Here is a 26066-nt window from a genome sequence, read left to right as displayed (position 1 = left end):
TGGGCAGTGTTTTATCACAGTCACAGATACAGACTAGGACCCATGCAGATGTCTGGCTGAGTACAGGATTAGGGATAAAAAAAAAAGTCTCACTTTGTTTTTCTGAAAACAAATCAATGAATACTATTCAGGCTTTGGAAACCCATGGCTTGAATACCAGGCACAGCATTTAGGTCTAGTTGCCTATCCCACATATGGGAGTTTTGGAGAATTCCATTTTAAAATGATTTTGATACACAGGTGATAGTTACCCATAGGAAGAAAAGACTGTTATCAGCTTACTCATTTATAAATGAGGAGAAATGGCTGGCTCATTGTCAGCTGCAGCTTTTTCATACATTGTATTTTTAACTTGGCGACAGGGTACCAGTTTCCATATGGCTTTTCATACCCCCTTCACTTTATTTAGCTCTCGCTCACCCTTTGTCTCCTTCATCCCCTCTTCTCTCTTCAGACCTTTCCTCTGGAAGTTGTGCCCCTGATACTTTCATCTTACCAACAGTCTACATTTTCTCTCCTTTAAGACACCTCCCTCAGTGGTCTCTCCCTGGTTTCCTGGCTTCTTTAGAAACTCCAGGTCCAACACACAAAATTAGATATTTGAAGCTAAGACCCATATATGAGGGAGAACATTGGGCATTTGTTTTTCTGTGCCTGGGTTGCCTCATTGGATATATCTTTTTCCAGTTTCCCCTATTTTCCTGTTTTTAAAAAATCAGTTTTATTTGTGGCTGACTAAAATTTCATTGTGTATATGTACTTACTACATATTCATTATCCATTATTAGTTGATGGACATCTTGTCTGATTATACTTCCTGGCTATTGTGACTAAAGCAGCAATGAACATGGATGAGCAAGAAACTCTGTTGTAGAATGTAGAGTCCTTTGGAAATGTGCTCAGGAGTGGTATCATTGGATCACATGCTAGAGAAACTCTGTAGTAGAATGTAGAGTTCTTTGGAAATGTGCCCAGGAGTGGTATTGTTGCATCAAGTGCTAAAGAAACTCTGTAGTAGAATGTAGAGTCCTTTGGAAATGTGCCCAGGAGTGGTATCATTGGATCACATGCTAGATGTACTTCTCACTTCTTGTTGGATCTCCACACTGATTTCTACAGCGGCTCCATTATTCTGCAGTCTTCCCAACAATGCTTCCTTTCCACACATCCTGTATACCTTCCCTGACATTTCATTTCCTAATGACAGACATTCTGGCAGTGGTAGGGTAGAATCTCATTTTTTAAATGTAATTTTCTTTACTCCAATGGCTAATGAACCCTTGAAAAAGCCACTCACAATTCTTCTTTTGTAAAATTCTCTGTTAAGATCCATAGCTTTTTTTTAAGGAGTTGTTTGCTTTTGCATTTTGTTTTTTAGATTTTTTTGTACATTCTAGAGACTAATACTCTGTTGGATAGATCAGTGGCTAAGATGTCTTCCATTCTGTAGGTAGCCTCTCCACTCAATTGTTTCCATGGCTGTACAGAAACTTCTTAGTTTGCCAGTTGTTAGCCTCATTTCTCTAGCAACCAGAGTCCCAATTTAGAAAGTCCTTATGTACGTGTAGATGTTGTAGTGTACTCTCTACCTTCTCTTATAGCAGTTTCAGGTTTTATGCTGAGGTCTTTGATCTATTTGGAGCTGGATGTTTGTGTTGGCAGAGAGATAAAGGTCTCCTTATATACATGGATTATATAGATGCCCAGTTTTCCAGCATGATTAGTTAAAGATAGAGTCTTTCTTCCATGATGATCCTACCAAAAGAAATGTACAGATTCAATGTACTTCTAACCCAAATCCCTATGCTGTACTTTACAGAAATACAAAAGCATCATTCATATAGACATAAAAATCCTTAGGCTGGGCAGTGGTGGCACACCCTGTAATCCCAGCACTCAGGAGGCAGAGGCAGGTGGATCTCTGTGAGTTTAAGGCCAGCCTGGGCTACAGAGCCTGTCCAGGACAGGCTCCAAAGCTACAGAGAAACCCTGTCTCAAAAAAAAAAAAAAAATCCTTGGATGGTCAAGGCAATCCTGAGCAAAAAGAGCAATGCTGGAAACATCATCATACCCAATCTCAAGTTATACTACAGAACCACACTCATAAAAACATCATGATAACACCACAAAAACAGAGATGGAGATTGGAGGACTCGAATAAAGGAGCCAGATTCAAGTTCCCACAACTATAGTCTGACACAGCTTTATGATGCTCTTGACAATTGGCTTTCAAAAAAATCAGCTCAAAATGGTAGTGAGTTCTAGAACAATAAATATTAAATGTTGCTCTCTCTCATTTGAATGTTCTCTTGGTCTCTGTATGCAAACTGCTTTTAAAAATATTCTATTGTGTTATGAGACTAAACCAAAGGGCATCTTTCATCCCTTGGGGTTTGTACTCCTGACTCTCTGAACTGCAGATGTGTGGACTTGGGGAAGGCCTTGGGTGGTTTCCATCACACCTCTGTAGCCTGTGTCTGTATCCTCCTCTGTAGGAAAGACTCACACTTTGTGTCAAGGGCTCTTGCTTTTAGAACCTTGATATATGTATAAAGACGGTTATTGGAGCATACATTTTATGTAAAAGGTGAAAATAAAAGCATTTATCAATGTCTCAACTTCATAAAATTTTAAATGGACAATGAAAGAATGTGTTATCATCACATTTGCTAAGCTGAATCTTTGTTTTAAACCTGCCAGAGTTTTCCTTCCTACAGCATATGATCCCGGGGCCTCATAAGATTTGATTCTATTGAAATATGTTTCTTAGAGGAAAAACCGCCTATGCATCATGTGTCTGCAGTCAGCTATAATGGTTAATGTGCAACCTTCCTTGAAAAATCTGTTTTACAAGCAAAATGTTGACACAGTTTTAATTATAGCACTCGAGTGAGCACTGTTGTAATTTTTAATACTCCTCCATAGTGACATTGTCACTGTTCTAATAGAGGAAACTCACTGATCTGGCATCCCTAGTTCCACTGCTTTGGGGCTTTGTGGGAATGCTGTGCTTTTTTTTTTTTTTTAGTTGAAATTTTTCATTTGGTCTTAAAGAAAAGAGTGTGACTGAAGGTTTGGTGTTTTTATTTATTAATATAAGCATTCTCTGTGACAGTCATTATTCTGATTTAATATGTCACCATGTGGGCCTTATCCGACTCACGTTAAGGAGGTGGCTTCTGTGTAATACAGCATGGAAAATCTAGACACCTGCTTACTTTCATTGCAGAAACTTTCCAATTTTTTTTTACCTAAATCAACTTTATCGATATTAAAATTGTATTACACTAGGATTTGTGTTTTCCAGAAATAAAGGTCTATTAACAATGGTATCTAAAATAATGTGCTTTAATGTAGTAACAATCACTGAACTCTCTTTTGTGGTCATGACTAGAAGACAGTGTGCTTGATAGTCTGTCTGTGCATAGCAGTTCATTGTATGCTGTTGGCTTTCCACTCACTGTCCAGGTCTGCTCTTTAACATACCCGGCTCTTTGGGAGGCACACAAATGTCAGCAGCTTGGTTGGTTCTTGTGTTATTCTTCACCTCTTTCTGAGGTTGCACTGTGTGGTTTACGATACCTCTCGGGTTCCAAGGAGAGCCAGGTGCTCAGGCCTGTCTCAATGGGAAGGACAGAGTCACATGTGTCTTCCCAGCACCACCTCCGAAAAGGAAGGCTCAGTGCATCCTCAGCAAGGCAGTCTACAGCCAAGCTTAGGCCAGGGCAAAGTGAAGGCTGAGAACAACAGTAACAGGCACTGCTGGCTGATTACTTCTGTGATGAGAATACCTTTCTCTGTAAAAAGACTATATGTGGATCAAGACCAACACCTATCACTTTTAAATGCTGTGATAATATTTTATCTTTTTTTAGTGTTAAGATTTGATCACTCATCTTGTGAAAACTTGCTTTTTCACGTCTTAAAAACTTTTTAAATATGTATTAATTATATACTAAAAGTTTCATTATATTTTCATCCATAAATGATATTTTCGGATTATGTTCACCCAATTGCTCCACCTTGTTGCCTTTCCACTCCATTAATCTTCTTGCTCTTCCTTCAACTAGTCCCTCTTCTTGTTTCATTTCTTCTTGTGTGTGGTTCAGTTCATTTAATTGGGGTTCCTTGCATGAGCATGGGTGAGGAGTTATTTACAAGAACATGGGCAACTAACCAGTGGCTACACCACTGGAAAAAGTGCCGCCTCCTCTCCCAGCAGCCATTAACTGCCATTAGAGATTTAGGGAGGGAGGGGCCTCATGAACACCCCTCCTAAGAGCCTTCATTTTAAGGGCTCATACCTGTCACATGTAAAATACTTCTCTATGTGCAAGAGCACACCAATATGTCTTTTGGAGTTGAGGATGACTTTATAATTAATAAATTTTCTAGACTTCTGAGACTAAGAATTTGTACTTTTTTATTGCTTTGGGATCAAACTTTATAATACACACACATTCTAGCATATATAAGTAGGGTTAGGCTTCAAACATCTATGTAGTTGGAAAGCTTCACTCCAGGTGCCACCAAGCCCCTGTGGTCCCTAAACCCATGTATAAAATAATCACACAGACACTTACATTATTTAAACTGCTTAGCCATTAGCTCAGGCCTACCATTGTCTAGCTCTTACTCTTATATTTAGCCCATTTCTATTAATCTATACTTTGCCACGTAGCTCCTGACTTACCAGTGCCTTACATCTTCCTTGTCATGGTGGCAGCTGGCAGTATCTCTCCCCAGCCTTCCACTTCCCACAATTCTCCTCCTCCTTGTCATGCCTACCCTATCCTTCCTGCCTGGCTACTGGCCAATTAGCACTTTATTTATTTTAACCAATCAGAGCAACACATGTGACATACAGAACATCCCACCAAGATATTAGATTTCAATACAGCAGCTTCTGAGTGTATCCAACATGAGCAGTAAAAGGCATAACTCGAGGACTTGATGTTAGGAATAGAACATTTGTTCATGTGATATACTTCTGATGTATATGCGAGCAAACCACAGAAATTAATTTAAAACAAAATATATAGAGTTTAGAATGGTGTACTATTGGGGCTGGGGAGATGGCTCAGAGGTTGAGGGTGCTGCTTGCACTTCCAGGGGTCCTGAGTTCAGTTCCTGGCAACCACGTGGTGGCTCACAGCCATTTGTGGTGAGATCTGGTGCTCTCTTCTGGCCTGTGGGGATGTGTGCAGACAGAACACTGTATAATAAATAAATAAATCTTTTTAAAAAAAAGAATGGTGTACTATTGAATTTAGCATTGTGTGTGTACACATGTCCTATATTCTACTCCCTAAAGTAGCACTCAGCAGAGAAATGTAGAGGAAAACAGAGGAACTCAGTTGAGTTCACAAGGAAAGACTTGACATTAAAATATATGTATTTCTGTAAGAATGTGACACAATATAGACACAAAGCATGCCCTGTCCCTGAGCGTTTGCTCTTTACCGGCAAAGTCTTCAGTTGGTACCTTCAAGTGTATGTTGTTTATTTTTGAAGGAACTCGTGAGATTTGCTGAAAATACTGTCAACATGTTCTGGAGCAAAGAATAGTTATTTTACAAGTATACTTTATTTTTCTTGTCTGTAGTGTTTGCAGTCATTTGAATTACATATTATATAGCATATATTTGTTTGGGCTCTATTTTAAAGTTATTGATGAGAAAATAATGACAAGTAATATAATAGGCAGATACATGGTGTAATTTGAACAGTGGATTTCTAGTTTCGATGTTTGTGCTAAGTATTTAAAAGATTTCAGTTTACATCTGTCTGGATTCAGTTTATACCTGTAAAATTAAGACACTGAAACCAAAAATTTATTCTCACCTGGAAGTTTTATTATTAATTTGAAAGCTTAAATGATTATAGTGTTCATTGCTCTGTCAAGGACCTCAAATATCAGTGTTCAGCATCAAGCATGCAAGGAGCAAGGCAAAGGCTTTATACATCCAAGATGCTTGTACATGTGCTTCAATGAGGAATTTTCAGAGCTTGTAGAGACCTTATAGGAAAGCCATAAAGGTAAGATAATAAAACATCAATGGAAGCCTGTAGTAGATAGATAGATAAATATAAAGGAATAAAGGACTGATAATGACTAAGAAAACTAAAAGAAACACTCAAAACAGCTGTTAATAAAATTCTGTCCATTTGTCAAATATCCATAGCACCATGAACCAGACACTGTCCTTATCAAAGACCCAAGGCTGAGGCAGATTAGCTGAGGTTGAACTAAGCTCCTAGTGGTTTTAGATGGGACAATTCCTGATAGAGTTGTTTGAACAGAGGTAGGTAGAATGCACATAGGAGAATCCTCCATTATTCCTGGGCATGATAATGGATGATGCCAGAAGGTTTTGGCCAAATCTTGCCTATTGGTCATTTTTCCTAAGCACTATTGATAGTGAGTTCCCAAAGTGAATCTATAGTTTCTTTTGTACTTGTTGGCTCTCTAAACAAAAAGATGAGAGCTAAGACTATGGTTATATGTTCCATTTTCTTTTCCTTCAATACTGGAGGCTACAGTGATGAGGATGTTGGCAGGCTATATGAAATAAGAGTAGGGTTCTAGCCTCCCATGATGTGAACTTCCTCAGTGCCATGTCATCTTAAAAGCTGCTAGTTTCCAGGATAACCTTCTTTTATATATAGCCTATAAAATATGCAACACAGCTAAGTGAGGTCTTACTCTTTTGTGCTTCACAGATGCTTTCTATGTCTCTCAGCTCCCTAAACAAGTTTCAAGATCCCTCCATGATCCTTCCTTTACTCAGCATTGCAAGGAACAGTGTTCTCCTGAGGCTCACAGTGTAGCTGAGATTTTGTGGTGGCTTATTGTTTTGTCTTTACCAAGTCTCTCGTTATTTGGCTAACCATGAATTATCACTTTTTTCAGTGAGATTTTCTTCTTTACATTTTTGAATAAAAATAGAGACAGCAGAGTCACGGTTATGGTTTGATGTGAAGTATCCTCTGCAGACTCATGTTTGAAGACTTGGTCACCAGCTGGTGATATTGATTTAGGAGGCTGTGGAATATTTAGAGGTGGACCTGCTGGCAGAGGTAGTTCACTGGGAGTGGATTTTTGAAGACCACAAACTACTACTTCTGGTCTCAAGCTCAGCTTTCTGACTGGCAACCACATTGTGCCTTGCAGCCTCATGCTTCTATCACCATAGAGGCCACTGTTTCCCTGGTCTTCATGGACTATAATCTTCTAAGACTGTGAGCCAAAGGGAATCTCTTCCTTTAAGTTGCTTTTGACAGGTTTTTTATCACAGTGAAAAGGACGTAACAGGTACAGTGGCACTGGCTTGTGTTACATCTAGACAAGTACAGAGGCATTGACCTTCGTGGCATCTAGATGGAGAGAGTGGCATTGGCCTGTGCAGTATCTAGGTAGAGACAGTGGCTTTGGCCTGTGCAGTATCTAGGGTTTGTTAGAAAGGTAGATGCCTGATCCCAGCACTCTATCTAGTAAGACAGAATCTACATTTGAACCAGAAAACTGGGTAACTCATGTGCAAGTGAGGTTTGAAGTTGACAGCAGAAGAGTTATTGTATATTAAATTCCCTTTTGATCTAGATAAACTCATGGATAGCAGGCTTGTATTTCTGAAAATGTCAATAAATTATAGAAGTATAAAAATGATATCCAGAAATAAAAATAATCCCTAAACCAAACTAATATATGTGCACAGACTACTGTATAGTACTAATATATAGTATTGGGGAATAGAAAGTTTCAGAAGAAAATATAACATGGCATGGGAAGGGAAAGCCAGTGACCATTGGTTCATTGCCAGTTTGAATTGAGGGTTCCTAAATGCCAAGCAGAGCTGAAGCTTGTGTACCTCTCATGCCAATAGTGATATCATGTCCTAGAAAGAGAAAGATAAACTGTGTATTTGGAGGTGACATGGAAGACTGATTGTGGCTTAGGAAAAAACTGATTTATGGAGAGAGAAAGAACTAATTAAGCAGGCAGTGCCATGCTGAAAATGAGGCTTTGGAGACTTGAACATTTATCTAGTATTTCCTGTAGTTTCTATAGAGGGCATCCAGAACTGGACAGATGCTGAGAAACTGGTTCACAGCAAAACCCCATCAACTGCAGCTACTCAAATAAGGAGAAGTAGGTTGTGTGTCAGAAAACGTACTTGGTGCCTGAGGAAACAACTTTTAGTGGGATGTTATTATTTCTGAGAATGTTTGAATGTTCTGTGAGCAACAACCAAAAGCCATTTATGAGTTACTAAGTTACCTCTACATGGGAATAATTGGAGGACCCAGCTCTCAAAACTTCTAAAACTGAGATGGAGAAGAAATAGGATGCCACATGTGAGAATGCTCTTCACACTAGCCGAGACTGGGTGAATGATAAGGCATGCATTTCTCTTGCAACTTTGATTAGTGCCGATGCCACCATACAACAATGTTTCTCTGATGTCTTATTTAAATAAAAACGCACTCTTCTATATAAACATCTATAGAGTGTTGCCTATCTTCCCTCCCTGGTCTCTGTCTCATTGGGTCCCAATGAGGTTCTTTTTTCATTTCATTTAATTACACAGTAGTTAATTAAGAGAGGCACTCATTGCATAACAGAAGTAGCTCCTCTTCCCCATTTACTTTTTCCAGGCGAGAGGACAAGCCCACAGTGCACTTTGCCTTTGGAGCCCTTTGTCAAGTGAATAAAGAAACCCTGGCATTCTGGAATCATCCAGTGCCTTAGAGACTTTGTGAGAATTCTTTATACCAGTTCAAACCCAGTTCATTTCACCAGGGAGTAATGGTCTGAGGGTGGCACACCTCCTCCTTTGTCCTTTTATATCACCTAAACAGGAAAGACCCAACTGCAGTTCCATGATAATAGAAAGCAAGCCAGCAGTTAAATCTAGTATTCAAATTCATTCCTTTCTGCTGCCAAGTCCTTTGGTTCCAGTTTCATACTTTCTAGGAGAATTGGTTTCGTACAGATACTGTTAGGAATTTTCAGTGTCAGATATGTCAACTGGATATACTGAGTATACTAGTTTATGTTAGTGTGTAGGATGGTTTAACACACCCAAAAATCAAGTCACATTTGGTTAAAAAAATTAGCATTGCATTCTGCTATTGTCTCCATAATACAAAGATAAATTCTCCTGTCTCGGGTTGGGGATTTAGCTCAGTGTTAGAACACTCACCTAGCAAGCGCAAGGCCCTGGGTTCGATCCTCAGCTCAAAAAAAAAAAAAAAAATTCTCCTGTCTCCTGTTTGTGGAAATGGTTCTTAACCTGCCACCAGCATCTTACATTGCAAATGACAACGGTCATGGGGAAAATTATGTAAGTTGCATTCTTTCTTTCTTCTTGCTTCCTCCTGATTGCTGGACCTACCAAAGCGGTGGAGGGAGGCTTGCTCTTTTTTTCAAAACCATTCTTCTAGTGGCATATTGATTTTCTCTCAAGATCATCCGGTGGTCTCAGGTGATCACCTGTTTGCTCACATTACTCATATTGACAGAGCACCTTCGTTCATGGTTGACATATGTTAGTTGAGCAATGATGGCACCACTGCCCACCATGGGTTTTTCCTGATGGTTAGGTGACAGGGCTTCAGTGCGGATGAAGAGCTGTTTCACAGTATTTTTGTTCTTTGAAAAGCAATTATTGTTCATCCTAAAAGTTGTCATAAGCTCTGAGAGTGCTACTTAACACTCTCTCTCACTCCAACAGCGCTGCCTTGAACTCTTCTGTGTCTCTGCGGATATAGAAAAGGGGGGGAAATCCCCACCTAGGCACCAAAATATTCCAGTGTTCTGCTGTGTAGAAGAGAATTTAGTTGCTGTCTGAAAGAATAGCAGTGACTTGCCATGTGTGGTCGCTGCATCCACTGTCTTACCTTGTTTGTGCCTTCTCTCATCCCACTTCCTTCTGTTTCAGCTAGCTGTGAGGTGGCTGGAACACAACTGCCATTACCAGCATTTGGACGGGCTCCTTCAGTACATCCGCTTTGGCCTAATGGATGTGGATACTCTCCACACGGTTGCCCTATCCCACCCCCTGGTCCAGGCAAGTGAGACCGCAACTGCCCTTGTCAATGAGGCCCTGGAATATCACCAAAGCATCTATGCACAGCCTGTGTGGCAGACACGCAGGACCAAACCACGGTTCCAGTCAGACACTCTCTATATCATTGGTGGGAAAAAGCGTGAGGTCTGTAAAGTCAAGGAACTTCGGTACTTCAATCCCGTGGATCAGGAGAACGCTCTCATAGCCGCCATTGCCAACTGGAGTGAGCTGGCTCCCATGCCCGTGGGAAGAAGCCATCACTGTGTGGCAGTCATGGGGGACTTCCTGTTTGTAGCAGGCGGGGAAGTGGAGCATCCCAGTGGGCGGACATGTGCAGTGAGGACTGCCTGTCGCTATGACCCTCGCAGTAATTCCTGGGCAGAGATAGCACCCATGAAAAACTGCCGGGAGCATTTTGTGCTGGGTGCCATGGATGAATTCCTCTATGCAGTAGGGGGCAGAAATGAGCTGCGCCAGGTTCTGCCAACAGTGGAGCGATACTGCCCCAAGAAGAACAAATGGACCTTTGTGCAGTCTTTTGACCGATCCCTTTCGTGTCACGCTGGATATGTGGCTGATGGTCTTCTTTGGATATCAGGTAGAGCGTGCCTCCTATGTTGTGTTTATATTGAAAATCACTATTGTTGTAGCTTCACTGTAAAAGTCATCTGGAGAGTGGCCCCAAGTCGTTGAACGATTGAGCTAAGAATTCCGTTTTTGCTAATTAGCCACCATTTAGCGAACACCTACTCTATAAAAACGATATAAATTGGAAATAATTGACCTTTCTGCAATGTTTTTCCCGAGTGATGACTATTGTAAACATTCAGGATGAAAGTTAATGGACCATCACACCTGTTTTTCTACCAAGCCTCCTATTGTTCGCATTGTCAGCTCTTGAATCTGTGGGGTGAATTACACAACCAGTGTCTTACCCAAGACCTTCGCTTTTCCTTACACTCTTGGCTGCCCAGCTGCGAGCCATTTCATTGGAAGCAAGAAAAATAAAATCCTAGTAAATTCGTTTTGTTGAGTATAACAAGAGACTCTCATCCAGGGATTAGCTATGCTGTGTGTTGGAAGAAGGGATTAAGTTAATGAAAAAAGGTTTTGTGTTATCTGTAACTGTTAGTTAGTGGTGTCATCCATTTCCAGTTTATTCTCCCATTCTTACCGACCATTTAAAGGAAATTTAAGCTCTGTTTAAGTTTACTCTTTTCACTTATGCTTATGGAAAAGTTAGAGAAACTAGTATAGTGAACAGGGTATACCAAAACATAGCCAAATCATTGCTAATCTTTTTTATCCCCCCTGTCTTCAACCCCTTCTGGCAGCTATGTTCTTTGTACAGAAGTCTAGGACTGATATGTTATCAGTCCCACAATATCAGCCTGTACTTTCTGTTCTCAGGGGGAGAAGTTGCCTTGTCTCTCAGTTGGAGAATACCCATTTTATAACCCAAATAGAAGTTGGGTTTCTGTTTCACCAAGGACATGTAACAATAATAGATAGATCCTTAGGTTAAATATTGAAAGGCAACCCTGATGTTCTGACTTAGAAGAGACAACCACATTAGGAAGTGAAGGCTTCTTAGATTTCCCCAGTTACCATTTCCAGTTCCAGTTTTTAAACATCAATTTTGACAAAATTATGCCTGGATTAAATTAGTTTGGGCTCTACTCATTTTTCCTTCTACTATCTTCAATAACCCAGGAGACAGTCAGATTCTCTGGTGGAGGCCTCAGCTATTTCCATTGATGGAACCTATCTCATGTTAGAGTTTGTGGTTAATGGACTAATGCATAAAATAAGGACTAAGAATATGCAAAGAGAATAAATGAGTACCCACTGTTTACTGGTGCTATCTATATACCAAATAAAAACATTAGAAATTAACATATATGTAGATACATTTAAATAAATTTCTTAACTTATTAGCAAATTCTTTCCTTTCCTTTAAATATGTATTTCAACTACTAAAAGAGCCACCAGGACTAAAGTTGGCTTTGCCAAAGAAACTTCAAAATGGCTGCACCTGAGTCTTTGCCAATAGCAGGAACGGGTCCGGACTTCCCAGGACACAGAGCAATGATAGGTTTATGAAATCAATGCAGTTTGTATTTTCTCCCAATTTACATTTCCTCCATTGACTCATTTGGTTTCATGTGTTGTTAATGCAGTATATTCTTAAATTTTGCAATGTGCTTTCTAAATTTTGTATGAATTTCCCATAAATATTTTAATAAGTATGTCATATTGGGCACCACAACACTTGCTTTTAAAATATCCTTGATTTTTCCCCTCACATAGTCATAAAGCCATGACTATTCTCTGCCCCTTTCAGTGAGGCTTAGGGGAGCAGATGCACAAAAACCTGGCCAGACCTACCATCCTGGGATCAAGTGGACTTCCCTTTCACTAAAGGTCTATGTGTTTCCCTTTCCATCTTATTAAATCTATCACCTTACTGTATACCTTATTGCCATCTCATTTTACTTAACTCCTACTGTGAAAGGAAATACATTTTCTTTGTTCCTTGAACTAATGTCTGCTGCCTGTGTTAACCATATTTAATGAAAACAATCAGAATTTTCTCAGGCTTCTTTCTCCCTACTGTGCACTTGAGATGAGAAGCTCACTTTCTTGTGTAGACTACGATACCTTTAATTGGGAAGAAGAGGAAAATCACCAGTGACATTTCTAATACCTTCAGTTGTCTGCCTCTTTCCTCGGGCCTAGCTTATAATAAATCAATTGTGAATTTAACCATGAGTGGGGAGGGCTGGCTGGATTTGCTTGTGGACCCCTTTAAAAGAAGACAGGAATATTTCATCTTCCTGATTCTGATTTGGAAATGTTAGCTTGGTTTCTTGGAACAGATGAAAATGTGTGAAGCTATTTCTTAATGTTGAACAACTAATCAAGTATTTCCAAATGTTAGAGGGTTGAGTCACTGGCATCCTCCTGGTACTTTGCAAGTTTTGTCTGAGGTAGGAGTGGTGTGGATTATAGCGTGTGGATCTTAAAGGCTTAGTTCTGTTTCATAGAACACAGAATGAATGCGTCTTCAGAGACTTGGTATTTATAGCATGCTCACTCTCTGTCTTTTTCCCTCCCATTCTGCCCATTTGAGGGTCAAGGAATTTTGAAAACTGTCCACAGCTTGTCAGTATAACAACCAGAAAATGCGGGAATCTAGGTTGGACGAATATGCCCATTAGCATTTAATTTAAGATGTTAGAGACAGTCAAAATTTAAAGGCTTCTGTAGCATTTGACACTATGACCCAGTTCACAAATGCTCTATCCCATTTTGATTTGAAATACACATTTGTGAAGTAAAATAAGCATTAAATGTCCTGTAGTTAGTTGTGTTTTAAAATTCATGCCCTCTGTTGTAGAGGATAGCATGTGAACTACTAAAAAGATTCGTGTGTGTGTGTGTGTGTGTGTGTGTGTGTGAAGGAAAATGAATCTGAGCCCATCTAGCAAATCTGTTTATTTTTATCAGGTGTCAGCAAGACAGTGAGATGCTAACCATGAAATGAGTGCTTGAAAACAAGACAAATGGTACTGCAGCTACTCAAGAGCATCACCTCATGTTTTCTTGATTCTCTTAGTAAATACTGTATCCTAACTACTATGCAGTTACGTCATAGATAAATATGATTGTTTCAGTAAATGCACCTCCTGCCCTCTAGGAGCTGACAATCAGCTTTTTTTGTTTGTTTGTTTGTTTTTAAATATATTATCAACAAAAGAAGCTTTATTGACATTTCTTTAATTTCCTAACAACTGTGCTTGTTTTCATCTTAGTTGGGTTTAGATGAAGCTTGGGTTGTCCTATTTTAAGTCATTTTAATTTATTCAAGTCTACTGGAAGAACTTTGGGTTTTGTATTATCTACTAAAATTAGAACAAGGTAATTTTAAGTAATGTTGTTAAAATACCATAGCTTGGGTGTAGCATGAATCTTAAAGGTACTTATTAATAAAATCAAACCTGAGGCCAGTTATTGGGGTGAATGCTGGAAGATCAAAGAGACAGAACCAGCCACGGCTATCTCACCTTGCCAATTCCTCAGCTGATCCTATTTCCTCAGACTGGAAGCCTCTGAGTCCTGATCCAGAATGAATCTCAGCTGAACTGTGCTGCTCAAAAGCCTAAAAGCTTAACCAGCTAAAAGCTTCTAGTTTCTGGTCTTCATGCCTTATAAACCTTTCTGCTTTCTGCCATCACTCCCTGGGATTAAAGGCTCACTTCTTGGGTTTAAAGGTGTGAGTCACCATGCCTGACTGTTTCCAATGTGGCCTTGAACTCACAGAGATCCAGAGGGAATTCTGTCTCTGGAATGTTAGGATTAAAGGCGTGTCTGCCCAATTTTCTAGCCTCTGTATCTGGTGGCTGTTCTGTTCTCTGACTCCAGATAAGTTTATTAGGGTGCACAATATTTTGGAGAACACAATATCACCACATTTGGGCGTTTCTCTATCTGCAACATATATTGTTTTGTTTGCATTTAAAATATTGGCAATTAAGAACAGGCATGGCTGTGGTTGGGGTGTGAAACATTGAGACAATGGAGTACAGTTACTGACAGGTGTGAAACTCGCCTCAATTCTCATTCATGAGATGTGAAGCAGGGTTCCTGGCTTCTCTACATCCTGTTCTGACTTCATGCTGGAGCAACTGTGTTGAGTCTAGTAGGCAGTTGCAGTGTGTGATGATGTGGTGCTGTGAGTATTTCCAGGATACAGAAGTAATGTGAACAGCAGAAGCTAAGGGGGCATGCAAAGGAACATCCTGGTCCCAACTGGTCCAGCCCCTGCTGCTTCCTGTCATTTGTTCCTCCTCCCTGACTTTCCTCTTGAGCATCATCACATCATTACTTCAGGAATCCCCTTGTCTTTTAGGAATTTGCTGGACCAGGCACACCTGGCTTTCCACTTTGCTTGTGTAGTTGTCCTTCAGTAACCACTGGGACTTGGCTCAAGAACACACACGTGTGCACACAGTTACACTCCCTACTGATAGAAAAGTTCTCAGAGGGGAGAATGGGGGTTTCAGGGAAGAGAGAGGGGAGAAATGGGGAGTTGGGAATCCCTCACATGCTCAAGTTCCTTATTTAAGATGGCATAATATTATTTACATAAATCCTATGCACGTTGCCCCACATACCGCAGGGTAGATGCTAAGCAAATACTTGGTATGGTGTGTTGTCTAGACAACAATGACATGGAAATCTGTATAGGTGTGGTACCAGCACAGTTTTCTTTGTCAAATGTTTTGAAGGCACATTGAATCTGTAAATGCAAAAACCATGGATACAAACGGTTGACAGTTCCAGTCAGTTGTGATTGTAGGACCATTTTCAGAAGACTTGATGGGTCATCTTCTCAGTTTTCCAAGCATTTCTATTCCTAGTAGCCCTCTTTACTGCTCTCTTTCACTGGCTTTAACTTGCCTCCGTTCTTTAAGACCCCTCCCTCTGACTTAGACAGAGGACCTTGTCTTCTGTTTTTCAGAGCAAGTACATGATCACAGACTGAACAATGAATACAGTGAGGAGATAGATGGGCAGTGGGCAAGACATGGTCTGGAAAGGGTCCAAAGGTACCACATTAGGAAACACTAGTAAGGAGGGTGCTGGGTGGGCACTCTGAAAGCATGAGTTACCCAGGGTCAGTGAAGGGGGGTGGGGGTTGAAGCAACTAGGGCCCAAATAGAAGCCTACAATGGGTGAGACTTGTCTGGTACCAGAGAAGTACCAAGTCCAAAATACTTGTCCTACATTTTTCTGTTGCAAACATGTCAGTGAAATGTTATTTCAGACGAATGGAAGATGGAGAGACAAAGCAGAGTACTCTAGTTAAGGTGTAATGAGAAAGTGAGGTGGAAAGTACAGGTGCATGCTGCACTGGCTGCTTTACTGTAATTCCCGTGGACACTGTGTCATTGAAATTCCGTCCCTGAGTCAGAGCTCATGAGACAATGTTCCAGGTATTGTCTGGCTTCCCCTGTACTCCAACATATGGGAAGAGATTGTACGTTTCTGGGGGCATATATAATTCAGTCCTGTGACAGCAGCATTTTTTTCCTTTCATTATAAATAGCTTTTGACTTTAAGAAGGGAAAAGGAGATTAAAAGCATAAAAAGGAAAGCAAAGAGAAATTTATCTTAGCAAAAAGTATAGTTAAGAAAGAAAATCCAGATCAACAGAGGGACTTTTCTTTTTTAAAAAGGATGCAAGTGCATTATGTAAACTTGTGAGCAAGGAGAGATAGAGGAAGGAGAGGCCTCCCTTTGGTTGGGAAAACCTGAGAGCAGTTCCCATACCAGGAATGAGAATCCTGGATCATGACAACAGCTATAGAGTTCTGAACAGGCAAGAGGTACTGGGACAGTGAAGAAGAAAGAGATTCTCTAACACTAAGCCTAAAGAAGGGAAATGATGGGTGTAGGTCTAGGTACCAGTGGAGAGAGATGATAACTATGGGCCCAGGTACCAGTTCAGAGAGATGATGGGTGTGGTTTCTGGGTACCAGTGGAGGGAGATGATAACTATGGGCCCAGGTACCAGTTCAGAGAGATGATGGGTGTGGTTTCTGGGTACCAGTGGAGGGAGATGATAACTATGGGCCCAAGTACCAATTCAGAGCAATGATGGGTGTGGTTTCTGGGTACCAGTGGTGAGGAGCAAAAGCCAGGAGTTCCCTTGTTGATAGATCTAAGTGAGATTTTGATGAAAACTTCAGTTGAGATTGAACCTTATCCAAGCCAAGGTGGGGAGCCCAAGGAGAGTACCTTGGGAAAAGCTCTGAGGGGAAAAAAAAAAAACCAGCAAGCTGACAGATTTTTTTAAAATGAAGCTGGACCTGCCTGTACTGAATCCACCAGGTTGAATTGAATCCGCAGGGGAGTCTTGGCCCTGGAGGAGATGGGAATGGAGGGAAGGGGCTGGAGAGAAGGTGGGGCCTGGGGCGGGAGTGGGGAGGACAGGGGAACCCATGGCTGATGTGTAAAATTAAAACACAAATATAATAAATATAAAAAAGGAGAAAAAAAAGAAAGATAAAAAAAAAAAAACCTATACCAAGTTGGAAAGCCTTTTGTTCTGTTTTGGTAGTATATACAGAGAACTGGAAAAGGTATACCAAATGCATCTACTGATGATAAAAGGTTCCCAGGCTAGGAATAGCTCAGGGGCTCCTTCAGGAATGAATTCAACAGCTAGCACCCTGGTTAGTCCAATCAGGGGCAGGGCTTGTTTCCTTAGACTCCAGGAAGCATCTGTCACACAGGGAGCCACATAGGTGGGAACGTCATAACTTGAATGTCAGCTTGAAAGTTCCCAGTGAGCTGGAATAGCCACTAGAATTAAATCTGTGTTGTCTTAGAATCTAGCACCCAGGTGGTCCCAGTCATTAGGTTCCCTTCTCTTCTACTCAAACCTTAAACTCTCAGCCAGCTGAAAGAAATTAAAACAAACCTTGCTACTGAACTGAGTTGGAAACCAAAGAGAAATGAATTACCCACAATGCTTAAAAAAAAAAAAAAAAAAAAAAAAAAAAAAAAAAAAAACAACTAAGTGGTTTAAAGGAAGGAAAGCATTGAGATATCCTGCATCTTGAAGAACCAGTGAAAGCTTTATCCCCACCTCATTTAGCTGTGTCCTGAAGAGTGGTTTGCTCATCTTTATATTGCTGTCCAGGAAATGCAGCATAAAGAGGTCCAATGGCTCCCTGGTCAGAGAGCTAATATTTGACAGGGTTTCAAAATGAGGTTTTCCAGGTTGGGGATTTAGCTCAGTGGTAGAGCGCTTGCCTAGCAAGTGCAACACCCGGGGTTTGATCCTCAGCTCAAAAAAAAGATTTTTAAAAAATGAAGTTTTCTCTCTAAACAAGTGGTTCTCAACCTGTGAGTCGCAACCCTCATAGGGGTCCAGTATCAGACTTCTTGTATATCAGATATTTACATTATGATTCATAACTGTAGCAAAATTACAGTTATGAACTAGCAACTGAATAATTTCATAGTTGGGAGTCACCACACATAAGGAACTGTATTAAAGGGTCACAGCATTCGGAAGGTTGAGAACCACTGACCATATAGCCACCAGTTGTTTTTCATTTTTAGAGAAGGTCTGAGAAACACACTTGAATTATTCTTTTTTATTAATTAGTTAATTTCCCCAGTCCAATCACAGTTTCCTCTTCCTCCCTCCTCCTAGTCCACCCCGCCCCCATCCACTCCTCTCTCTTCCCTTCAGAAAAGTGCAGGCCAGCCATGGGATATCAAGTTGCCCCAAGACTAGGCACCTCCTCTCCTATTAAGGCTGGATGAGGCAACCCAGGAGGAGGAAAGAGTCCCAAGAGCAGTCAATAGAGTCAGAGACAGACAGCTCCTGTTCCCTCTGCCATGAGTCCCACAAGAAGACCAAGCCACACACTACAACACATGTGCAGAGGGCCCAGGTTAGCCTCGTGCAACTTCTCTGGTTGGTGGTTCGGTCTCTGTGAGCCCCCATGAGCCCAGGACAGTTGACTCTGTGTCCCCCACCCTATGGTGTCCTTGGCCCCCCTCTAGCTCCCATATTCCTTCCTCCTCCTCTTCCACAGGATTTCCTGAGGTCTGCCTAATTTTTGGCTGCACATACTTAAACTATAAATAGAACTTCTCCATGACATATCCCCTAAAAGTAAATGACACACAGAAAAATGATGATGTCCTGGCATGTTGATATTTGTTATTGTTCATTTCCTAAAATCATTCTTTTAAGTTGAAAACTCCATGGTGTTTCTCACAGAAAGAACAGCCTTTTTGGTTTGATGGTCTCTTGTGTCTCTGCCCTAGAGTGACGGAACTGTTGAAAGAAGCTGAGTGGCTGGGACCACTCTAAGAACTTGAGAGATGTAAGATGCTGAAAGCTACATCATAACAAGTGGCTGAAGAACTTAGCTGCTGAGAGAGCAATTAAAGACCCAGTAAGAACCCAGCAAAGCCACTGAGGTCTGCTACAGAGAGGTTGTGACTTGAGTCTGGAACCCTGCTGACAATGTGCAGAATCTTTGGAGGCAGGATTCCGACTTTCAACAGATTGAGCAAAGGGAGTTACAGTGAATTTTTAATTAGATCTTAAATGGCAGGTTCCCCTAGTTAACATAGCATTTTTGTAGATTTCACTTATTTAAAAATAACATATGGTAGGCACTTTACCTATTTCTAGGTTAGAAATTTGTCCTTGTTCACTCTAGATGATGTAAACATCATCTACATTTTCAAGGACAGCAATCTTTTATAGATTACAAAGTTGTAAGTGTGAGACTCTCCTTCTTACAGGTTTTAGTGTGTTAGTTACATACTCATTTGTGTGAGCTTCTTAAGTGTGACAAAAATCATAGGGATACTTGTTTTAATTTAATACATGCTTAAATGTGTTATTCAACATGCCAATGTAGTATAAAGATACCTGGCTATAATTCTGTATATAGCATTATAAGCATCATGAAAATATAGACCATTTTGTGGCTTGTGAAAATAGATAATTGAAATGTTTTGTTTCAGCTGGGTATGGAGTCTCACACCAGTAACCCCAACACTTACATAGTATGTTCTAGGTTAGCCTGGACTAGGGAATGAAATCCTGTCTCAAAATAAAAGTGTTTTGTTTTTTTTTCAAACTTATTTGTATCCATTCCCACTGTACCACTTTTCTCAAGGGATAACAGTGAGCTTAGTTCTATAAAAATAATTAATATGACCTCATACTTAGTGTTGTCATTTTGGAGTAATTAAACTATGAGTATGAAATTGGAATAAGTTTAAATAAGAGGAAATTGAAACTATTAAAGAAGAAAAAGGACAAGTACAGTAGCCATTTATTCTACATATTAAAAAAAGAACTGTAGGGCCTGGGTAGATAGCTCAGTGGGTAAAATGCTTGGGAGGGCCTGAGTCCCATCATCAGAATCCAAGGAAAAATAAGCCAGGCCCAGAACTTGTCATCCAGTGTTGGGGAGGTGAAGATGGTCAGATCTTTGGTCGTGCTGGCCAGACCCTGGCCCATCTAGTGTTCTCCAAGCCAATGAGAGAACCTGTCTCAAAAAAAAAATAATAATAAAGAATTGCCAGATGGTGGATGGTGGTGGCTCACACCTTTAACCCCAGCACTCAGCACTCGGGAGGCAGAGCAGGAGGATCTCTGTGAGTTCGAGACCAGCCTGGTCTACAAAGCCAGTTCCAGGACAGCCAGAGCTGTTACACAGAGAAACGCTATCTTGAAAAACCAAAAATAAACAAATAAAGAAAAATAAAGTGGGTAGTACCTGGGTAATGACACCCAAGGTTGTCCCCTGGCTTCCACACACTTGTGCAAGCATACACACATGCATACACATATCCATACAAAGGAAAACAAATGATACTACAGGAAATTGCATTCAGACAAAAATGTGCAAAATACATTCAATAATTTAATGTCTTTTACATGGAAATGGTAAGAAATTTTGATACAAGACTACAGAACTGTAGCAAATGTCCCCTTCTAGACTGCTTTTATGACCTGTGTGCTAGTCATCTAAGCCTCTGAGGGAGATCAGAATCTTCGTTTTCCTTATGGGAACCTGAGGTTAGCTGTGGTACATGGCTCCCCGACTCTTTTTCCTGTTCTTGTTACCCTTCCCCTAGATGGATGTGAGAGTGGCACTGTGAGCATGCAAGAGAGCATCAGAAAAGTCCAGCTAGTTCCTTCCCTTCAATCCTCAATTTACAGGCAGAATCTTCCATCTTTGGAGCATGGAGGTGAACAGCTCTTTGATCTTGCTTTCAGTTGTGCCATAACATTATCAGTGTTAAGAACCACCAGCCTCTCCTCCTCGAATTTAAGCACAGGATCATTTACTCATCAAAGACACATTTCCTGTTGTTGTTTGTTTTGTTTTGTTTTGTTTTTAAGCAGGACCTGTGAGATGACTCAATTGGCAGAGGTGCCTGACCGAGCCTAATGGCTGAAGTTTGGTCGCTGAGCCCTCACATAGTGGTAGGAGAGAACCTACTCCAACAAATTGTCCTCTGACCTCCATGTGGGCACCCTGGCACACATGCACACCTCTCTCCCCAGTCAGCCAGTAAATAAATGCAATTTGAAAGAGAAAAAAATAGCATAAGACTAGGACCTACTCTAGCCAGAGCGTGAGAGGAGCTTTCTAAGCCACTGCTTTGTAGAAGCTGTCAGTGTGGAGCTATTGTTGCCCTGCACACTGTGTGAGTGTTTAGCATTTCTTGGTAGCAGAGACAAAGGCTGTTTGGCAGTCACCTGTCATCGTCTCCCGTATGCATTCATCCATTTGACACAAGTTTTGTGGAGAGCTGTACAGGGAAGCGTAAGAAAAATGCTTTCCTCTTGTCTTGATGATAGAATGCACTTCTCACTCGTGGTAGCATGGTAGTAACTTTTCATTCCTCCTGGCAGTTTTTAAAGACTTATTTGACTTTGGGGAACCTGCAGTATATCTTTAAGGTACAGTTCAAAAGTATAAGGCAAGGTTGCTCATTTTCAATTTTGGCTGAGAAGTCTTAACTTTGACTATGACACTTCAAAGTTAGAGAAAACTTGGTTTTAAAAAATGGATGCTGATATGAGATGGCATATTTAATGACAGCTGTATCTATGGAAAGCTGTTAAGATGCAGATTATCCCTCCTGGGGTGGGGGAGAGAGATCAAACTGCCAATCTATAAAATATACTCGATAGAAGAAGGCATGGAATCTATCTTTGCAAGTGCTTTGATTGCGGGGGACAGTACAGCAGCATGTGGCATCATAACCCAGAGCAGACAAACCAGCTTGATGACTTTCAAAGCCAGGAATACTGCTGCAGGCAAGGGTACTCCAGAGCAGGAGAAATTAAAACATATAGAGACTGTTATTAATTTCATATCTATTTTTGTATAGTCAAATCTGTATGCAAATCCTTAGCATCTCATTTCAGCAGATTAATCTAAAGTGAAGAGTTGTATGTGAAGGGAATGTAATGATGAAGCGCTTTGGAATAAATGTGGGCTGAAAACTTGGATGCTTTCTGTAAAATTTATTTTTTGTACTGCAAAGAAATGAATTTGTTTATGTGCTCATTTGTAAATTACTTCAAAAGGAAAAGCAATCGAGGCAATTCCCCAGTTTCCCTTTGCCATCCCGACTTGGCAAAAGTTACAGCATGAGTCTGTCAGGCTCCTGTGTCTTCACATTCTAGAGGTAATCATGCAGATAACTAACCGGGACTTGCATTTTTATTCCCAACTAGTGATCCAATATCTCATTTCTAAACAGCATCATATGAGCAAAAATTTTTGTGTAATGCTAAGGAATCTAATTATTGAGTGCAGATTAATAAAAATCATATTATGGATGCATCTGTGGGAGGGAATAAATAATGATTCTGAAGAATAATTCTGAAGAGCATGGTGATCAGTTGTGTAGCCCATGTAGCTGAGGGGGTGTGGTAGCTGCACTGTAATTCACCGATTGTCCATGTAGTCTATGGTGGGCAGACTCTGATATGCAGAGTTCAACAAATATGTTCAATATTGTCATAAAGTGGCTAGTTTACTGCAGTAGATCTTAATTCTGATCCATATTTCTAAAACAAGTAGAGATGCTTTAGAGTTTCGTGGTAAAACCTGGGAGTTTGGCCTCTTGCTTGCTTTCTGTTAAGAGAAGTGATCAGAGGTGACCTGGACATTAATCTGGTGGTTATGGTCCCATTCACAAGTGCTGGTAATCATTCTGACCTCGAGCACATGTGTGGTCTCAATAAACTCATTTATTCTTACGTGGTTATGCCGAGAGAGAATTCTTCAACATTCCTTTTTCAGTCAGAAAGGAAGCAGAGATCAGGAGTAAAAGGAAATATGGCTCTCTGTGTGTTCTGATGTACAACTTGATTCTATGTTGGGATTTCACCTTTATGTTTCTTAAATGTGGTTTCTTTTACTTTGGCCCCATTTTAGAAATGAGACATTCAGTAAATCCAGAGAAAGCTTCCTTTAAAAACAGGGATCTCCTTCCTCTCTGTTCTCTGTAGATGAAGCTTTTGTTGATTGTAAAAGTGGCACCTTCCTTTGTATAACTAATACATATTTTAAAGGTGATTGAAGGCTACAGAATTTAAAAAATATATAACTTTCCAGTTAACACTAGCCACTGTTAATTACATGGAGTATCCAGTCTTTTTACCAGGGCTTGGGGAAATGATTGTCCTGGACCGGTGACCATCTTTATGCATATAGTAGTATCCGTACTAATAGATTGTACTAAGTCAGGTTAGAGTTATGTATTAATCCTCTGATTTCTGGTTCACTTAATCCTTGGGGATGGAGTTGATGGTAGAGATGTACTCAGTGCCTTTAGACTGTCAAAACCAAAAACAAATTGCTGGGTGACAAATGACAGTCCAAGGAGACAGAGATGAGGGTTCAGAATCAGTTCTGTGGAAGCACAGGTTTTCTTCAGCACCGGAGAGAGCAAAGGGAGGACTTTGGGGAAAGGTTGCTCAGTGGATGGAGCAAGCACTTGCAGTTGTTCCTTACTTTGCAGCCCTCCCCGTAATGAGGCCATTTGAGTTTGCTAGTGGGTGCCAATCAAAACTAGACTCCTTTCCTCTCCTAAAAACCGAGGACAAGGACATCATTTTCCTCGATGATATTTCAAAGAGATCTAGGTCCTTAAAAAAGATATTCTTGTTTGCTAAAAGTGGCAAGTGTCTTAAAATAATTGACATTTCAAAGAGACAGAGAAAGTCATTACAACTATACCTAATCTAAAGTGAATGATTTTTAAAAAGCAATGATAGGGTCCTAGCATCAGAAAGCAGCCTAAGGTAAGAGAGTGCTAAAGCCTTGTGCTAAGTCATAGAGCTACCTCTATGTTCCAAATTAGGAAAGCCCTAGAGGAACATCGTTTCCACCTGACCCAAGTTTGAATCTATATTTACGAGTCGAGTCTTTCTGATTCTTATTAAGAATATTCTTTTACACTAGTAGGTTTAACTACTTACGGGTGGTATTTATAAAGATGGGTTGTAGAGTCCTCATATTCCTATTATTACATGGCTTAAAATATCTCACTTTTTGATTTATGTGCTGTTCTATAGAGTTTTTCTACCTGCTAGAAAAAATTAAACTAGAATTAAAAATGTCTTGATTTTATGGGGTTCATTGTATAGCACAAATGTGAAGAGAAGCATGTGAGAGCTGAGCATCCCTTGTCCAAAATGCTTGGAACTAGCAGTGTTTGGACACATTCAGATTTCCAGATTTTCTGATAGTTGTATATGTATGATCAAATGTCTTAGGAATGGCAACCATTTTTAAACATAAAATTCATTTAACCTCATACACAGAATCAGGAGATAATTTCATACAAATTTTTAGTGTTCCTGTGTTTTTCCTGTGGCATCTTACTTGAGGTCAGCTGTGAGATTGTCTACTTGTGTTATCATGTCTACATTCAGAAAGTTTCAGATTTGGGCAATTTTTAGGCTTTAGAATTTTAGATTAAGTATCCTCAACCCTATTTGGGGACAGGTAGGAAAAATAGTTAAAAGTTGAAGTATTGACTTTCATGGTTTCTAGTTAAGCAGAAAGTCTGGTCTCTAGTTAAGCAGAAAGCACTGTAGAAATAATTTTTTTTAAGTTGACGGAAGCGATTGACTGGCGAAGTTTAGAGTGTGCTGTCTCATTTGGTGCCCAGTAGCCACTAGCTCCACTTGTCATATTCAGTGTTTGGAATGTGACTTAACTGTGCCGTGGCCAATGCACCCTGGGTTTTGAAGATTTTGTGTGGAAAAAAAAAACTCAGTAAATTTTATATGGATTTCATATTGAGATAACATTTTCAGCAAACTGAAAATGTATTATTAAATATAATTTTTGTATTTTTCGCTGTGGCACATTCATGGATATTGTTGTTTTCTCCAACACAGTACTGGCCCTAACTATCTTGATAGATAATTCCTTTTGCTATATGTGGATCTTCCAAAGAAATACAAAGCTATCACCCTGCTAATGAACAGAGCTTAGAGCTCTAACATTGCCAACATAGCTGGGAACAGGGACAGTCTATGTAACTCTGTCCCTAGAACAAATTATATAGAGAGAAATTTACTTGTGTGCGCTGTATCACCCCACCCCTTTGCCCCTGTATCTGGCCATGCAGAGCAGCTTGCTGTAATTAGCAACTACTCACTGCTTGCTCTCAAGCAGATTGCTACCACAATACTTCTGAAAGAGGAATCTACTTCTTCTACAATAAGTTTCTTTCTCTTACTTGTTCATAACTCATACAATACATCCCAACTGTAGTTTCCCCCCACCCCCCCCACCCTGCCCCAGATCTACTTCTCTGTTTCCCTTCAGAAAAGAGCAGGCCTCCCAAGGATAACCGAGCACAGCATAGCATGACAAGTTACGATAAGATTTGGCACAACCTCTTGTATCAAGGCTGGATGAGGCAACCCAGTAGGAGGAAAAGGGTCCTCAAAACAGGCAAAAGAGTCAGAGATACCCCCTCTTGCCACTTTTGGGAGTCCCACAAGAACACCCAACTACACACCCATAACATATATGCTGAGGATCTAGTGCAGACCCATGCAAGTTCCTGCCGCTTCAGTCTCTGTGAGCTTCTGAGTTCTGCTTAGTTGATTCTGTGGCTGTGTTTTTATAGTGTCCTTGACAACTCTGGCTCCTACAATCCTTCCTCCCTCTTCTGTGGGGGTTTTCCAAGCTCACTGCCTAATGTTTGGCCGTGGGTCTCTGCATCTGCTCCCATCAGTTGCTGGATGAAGCCTCTCTGACAATGATTGGACTAGGCTCTGGACTATGAGTACAGCAAAATATCATTAGGAATCATTTCATTGACTTTTTTCCCCTTTGGCTAGTTGTGTTTACTCTATCCTACGTTTTTGGCTATCCAGCCTCTAGTTCCTGGCCATCCAAG

General features: G+C 40.4%; 1 protein-coding gene across 6 annotated transcripts in view; it reads left to right on the top strand.

The window, feature by feature from the left end:
* Klhl32 (kelch like family member 32) overlaps positions 1–26066 on the top strand; it is a 243202-nt gene that overhangs the window by 197445 nt on the left and 19691 nt on the right. For 2 of the 6 annotated variants that reach the window (XR_004944214.1, XM_036177989.1), the window contains one exon: positions 9949–10671. The exons of 2 other annotated variants lie outside the window; for them this stretch is intronic. Coding sequence is in view for 3 of the 4 variants with exons in the window: in XM_036177989.1 (XP_036033882.1) it covers positions 10023–10671 (649 nt within the window). In the remaining variant the exon portion in view is untranslated. Of the gene's footprint in view, positions 1–9944; positions 10672–26066 lie in introns of all 6 variants that reach the window. 2 more of the 6 variants (XM_036177988.1, XM_036177990.1) reach the window with 1 other exon arrangement.

This window comes from Onychomys torridus, chromosome 2 (genome assembly GCF_903995425.1).
Source record: "Onychomys torridus chromosome 2, mOncTor1.1, whole genome shotgun sequence".
NCBI lineage: Eukaryota > Metazoa > Chordata > Mammalia > Rodentia > Cricetidae > Onychomys > Onychomys torridus.
This window is presented reverse-complemented; position numbering and strand designations above follow the sequence as displayed.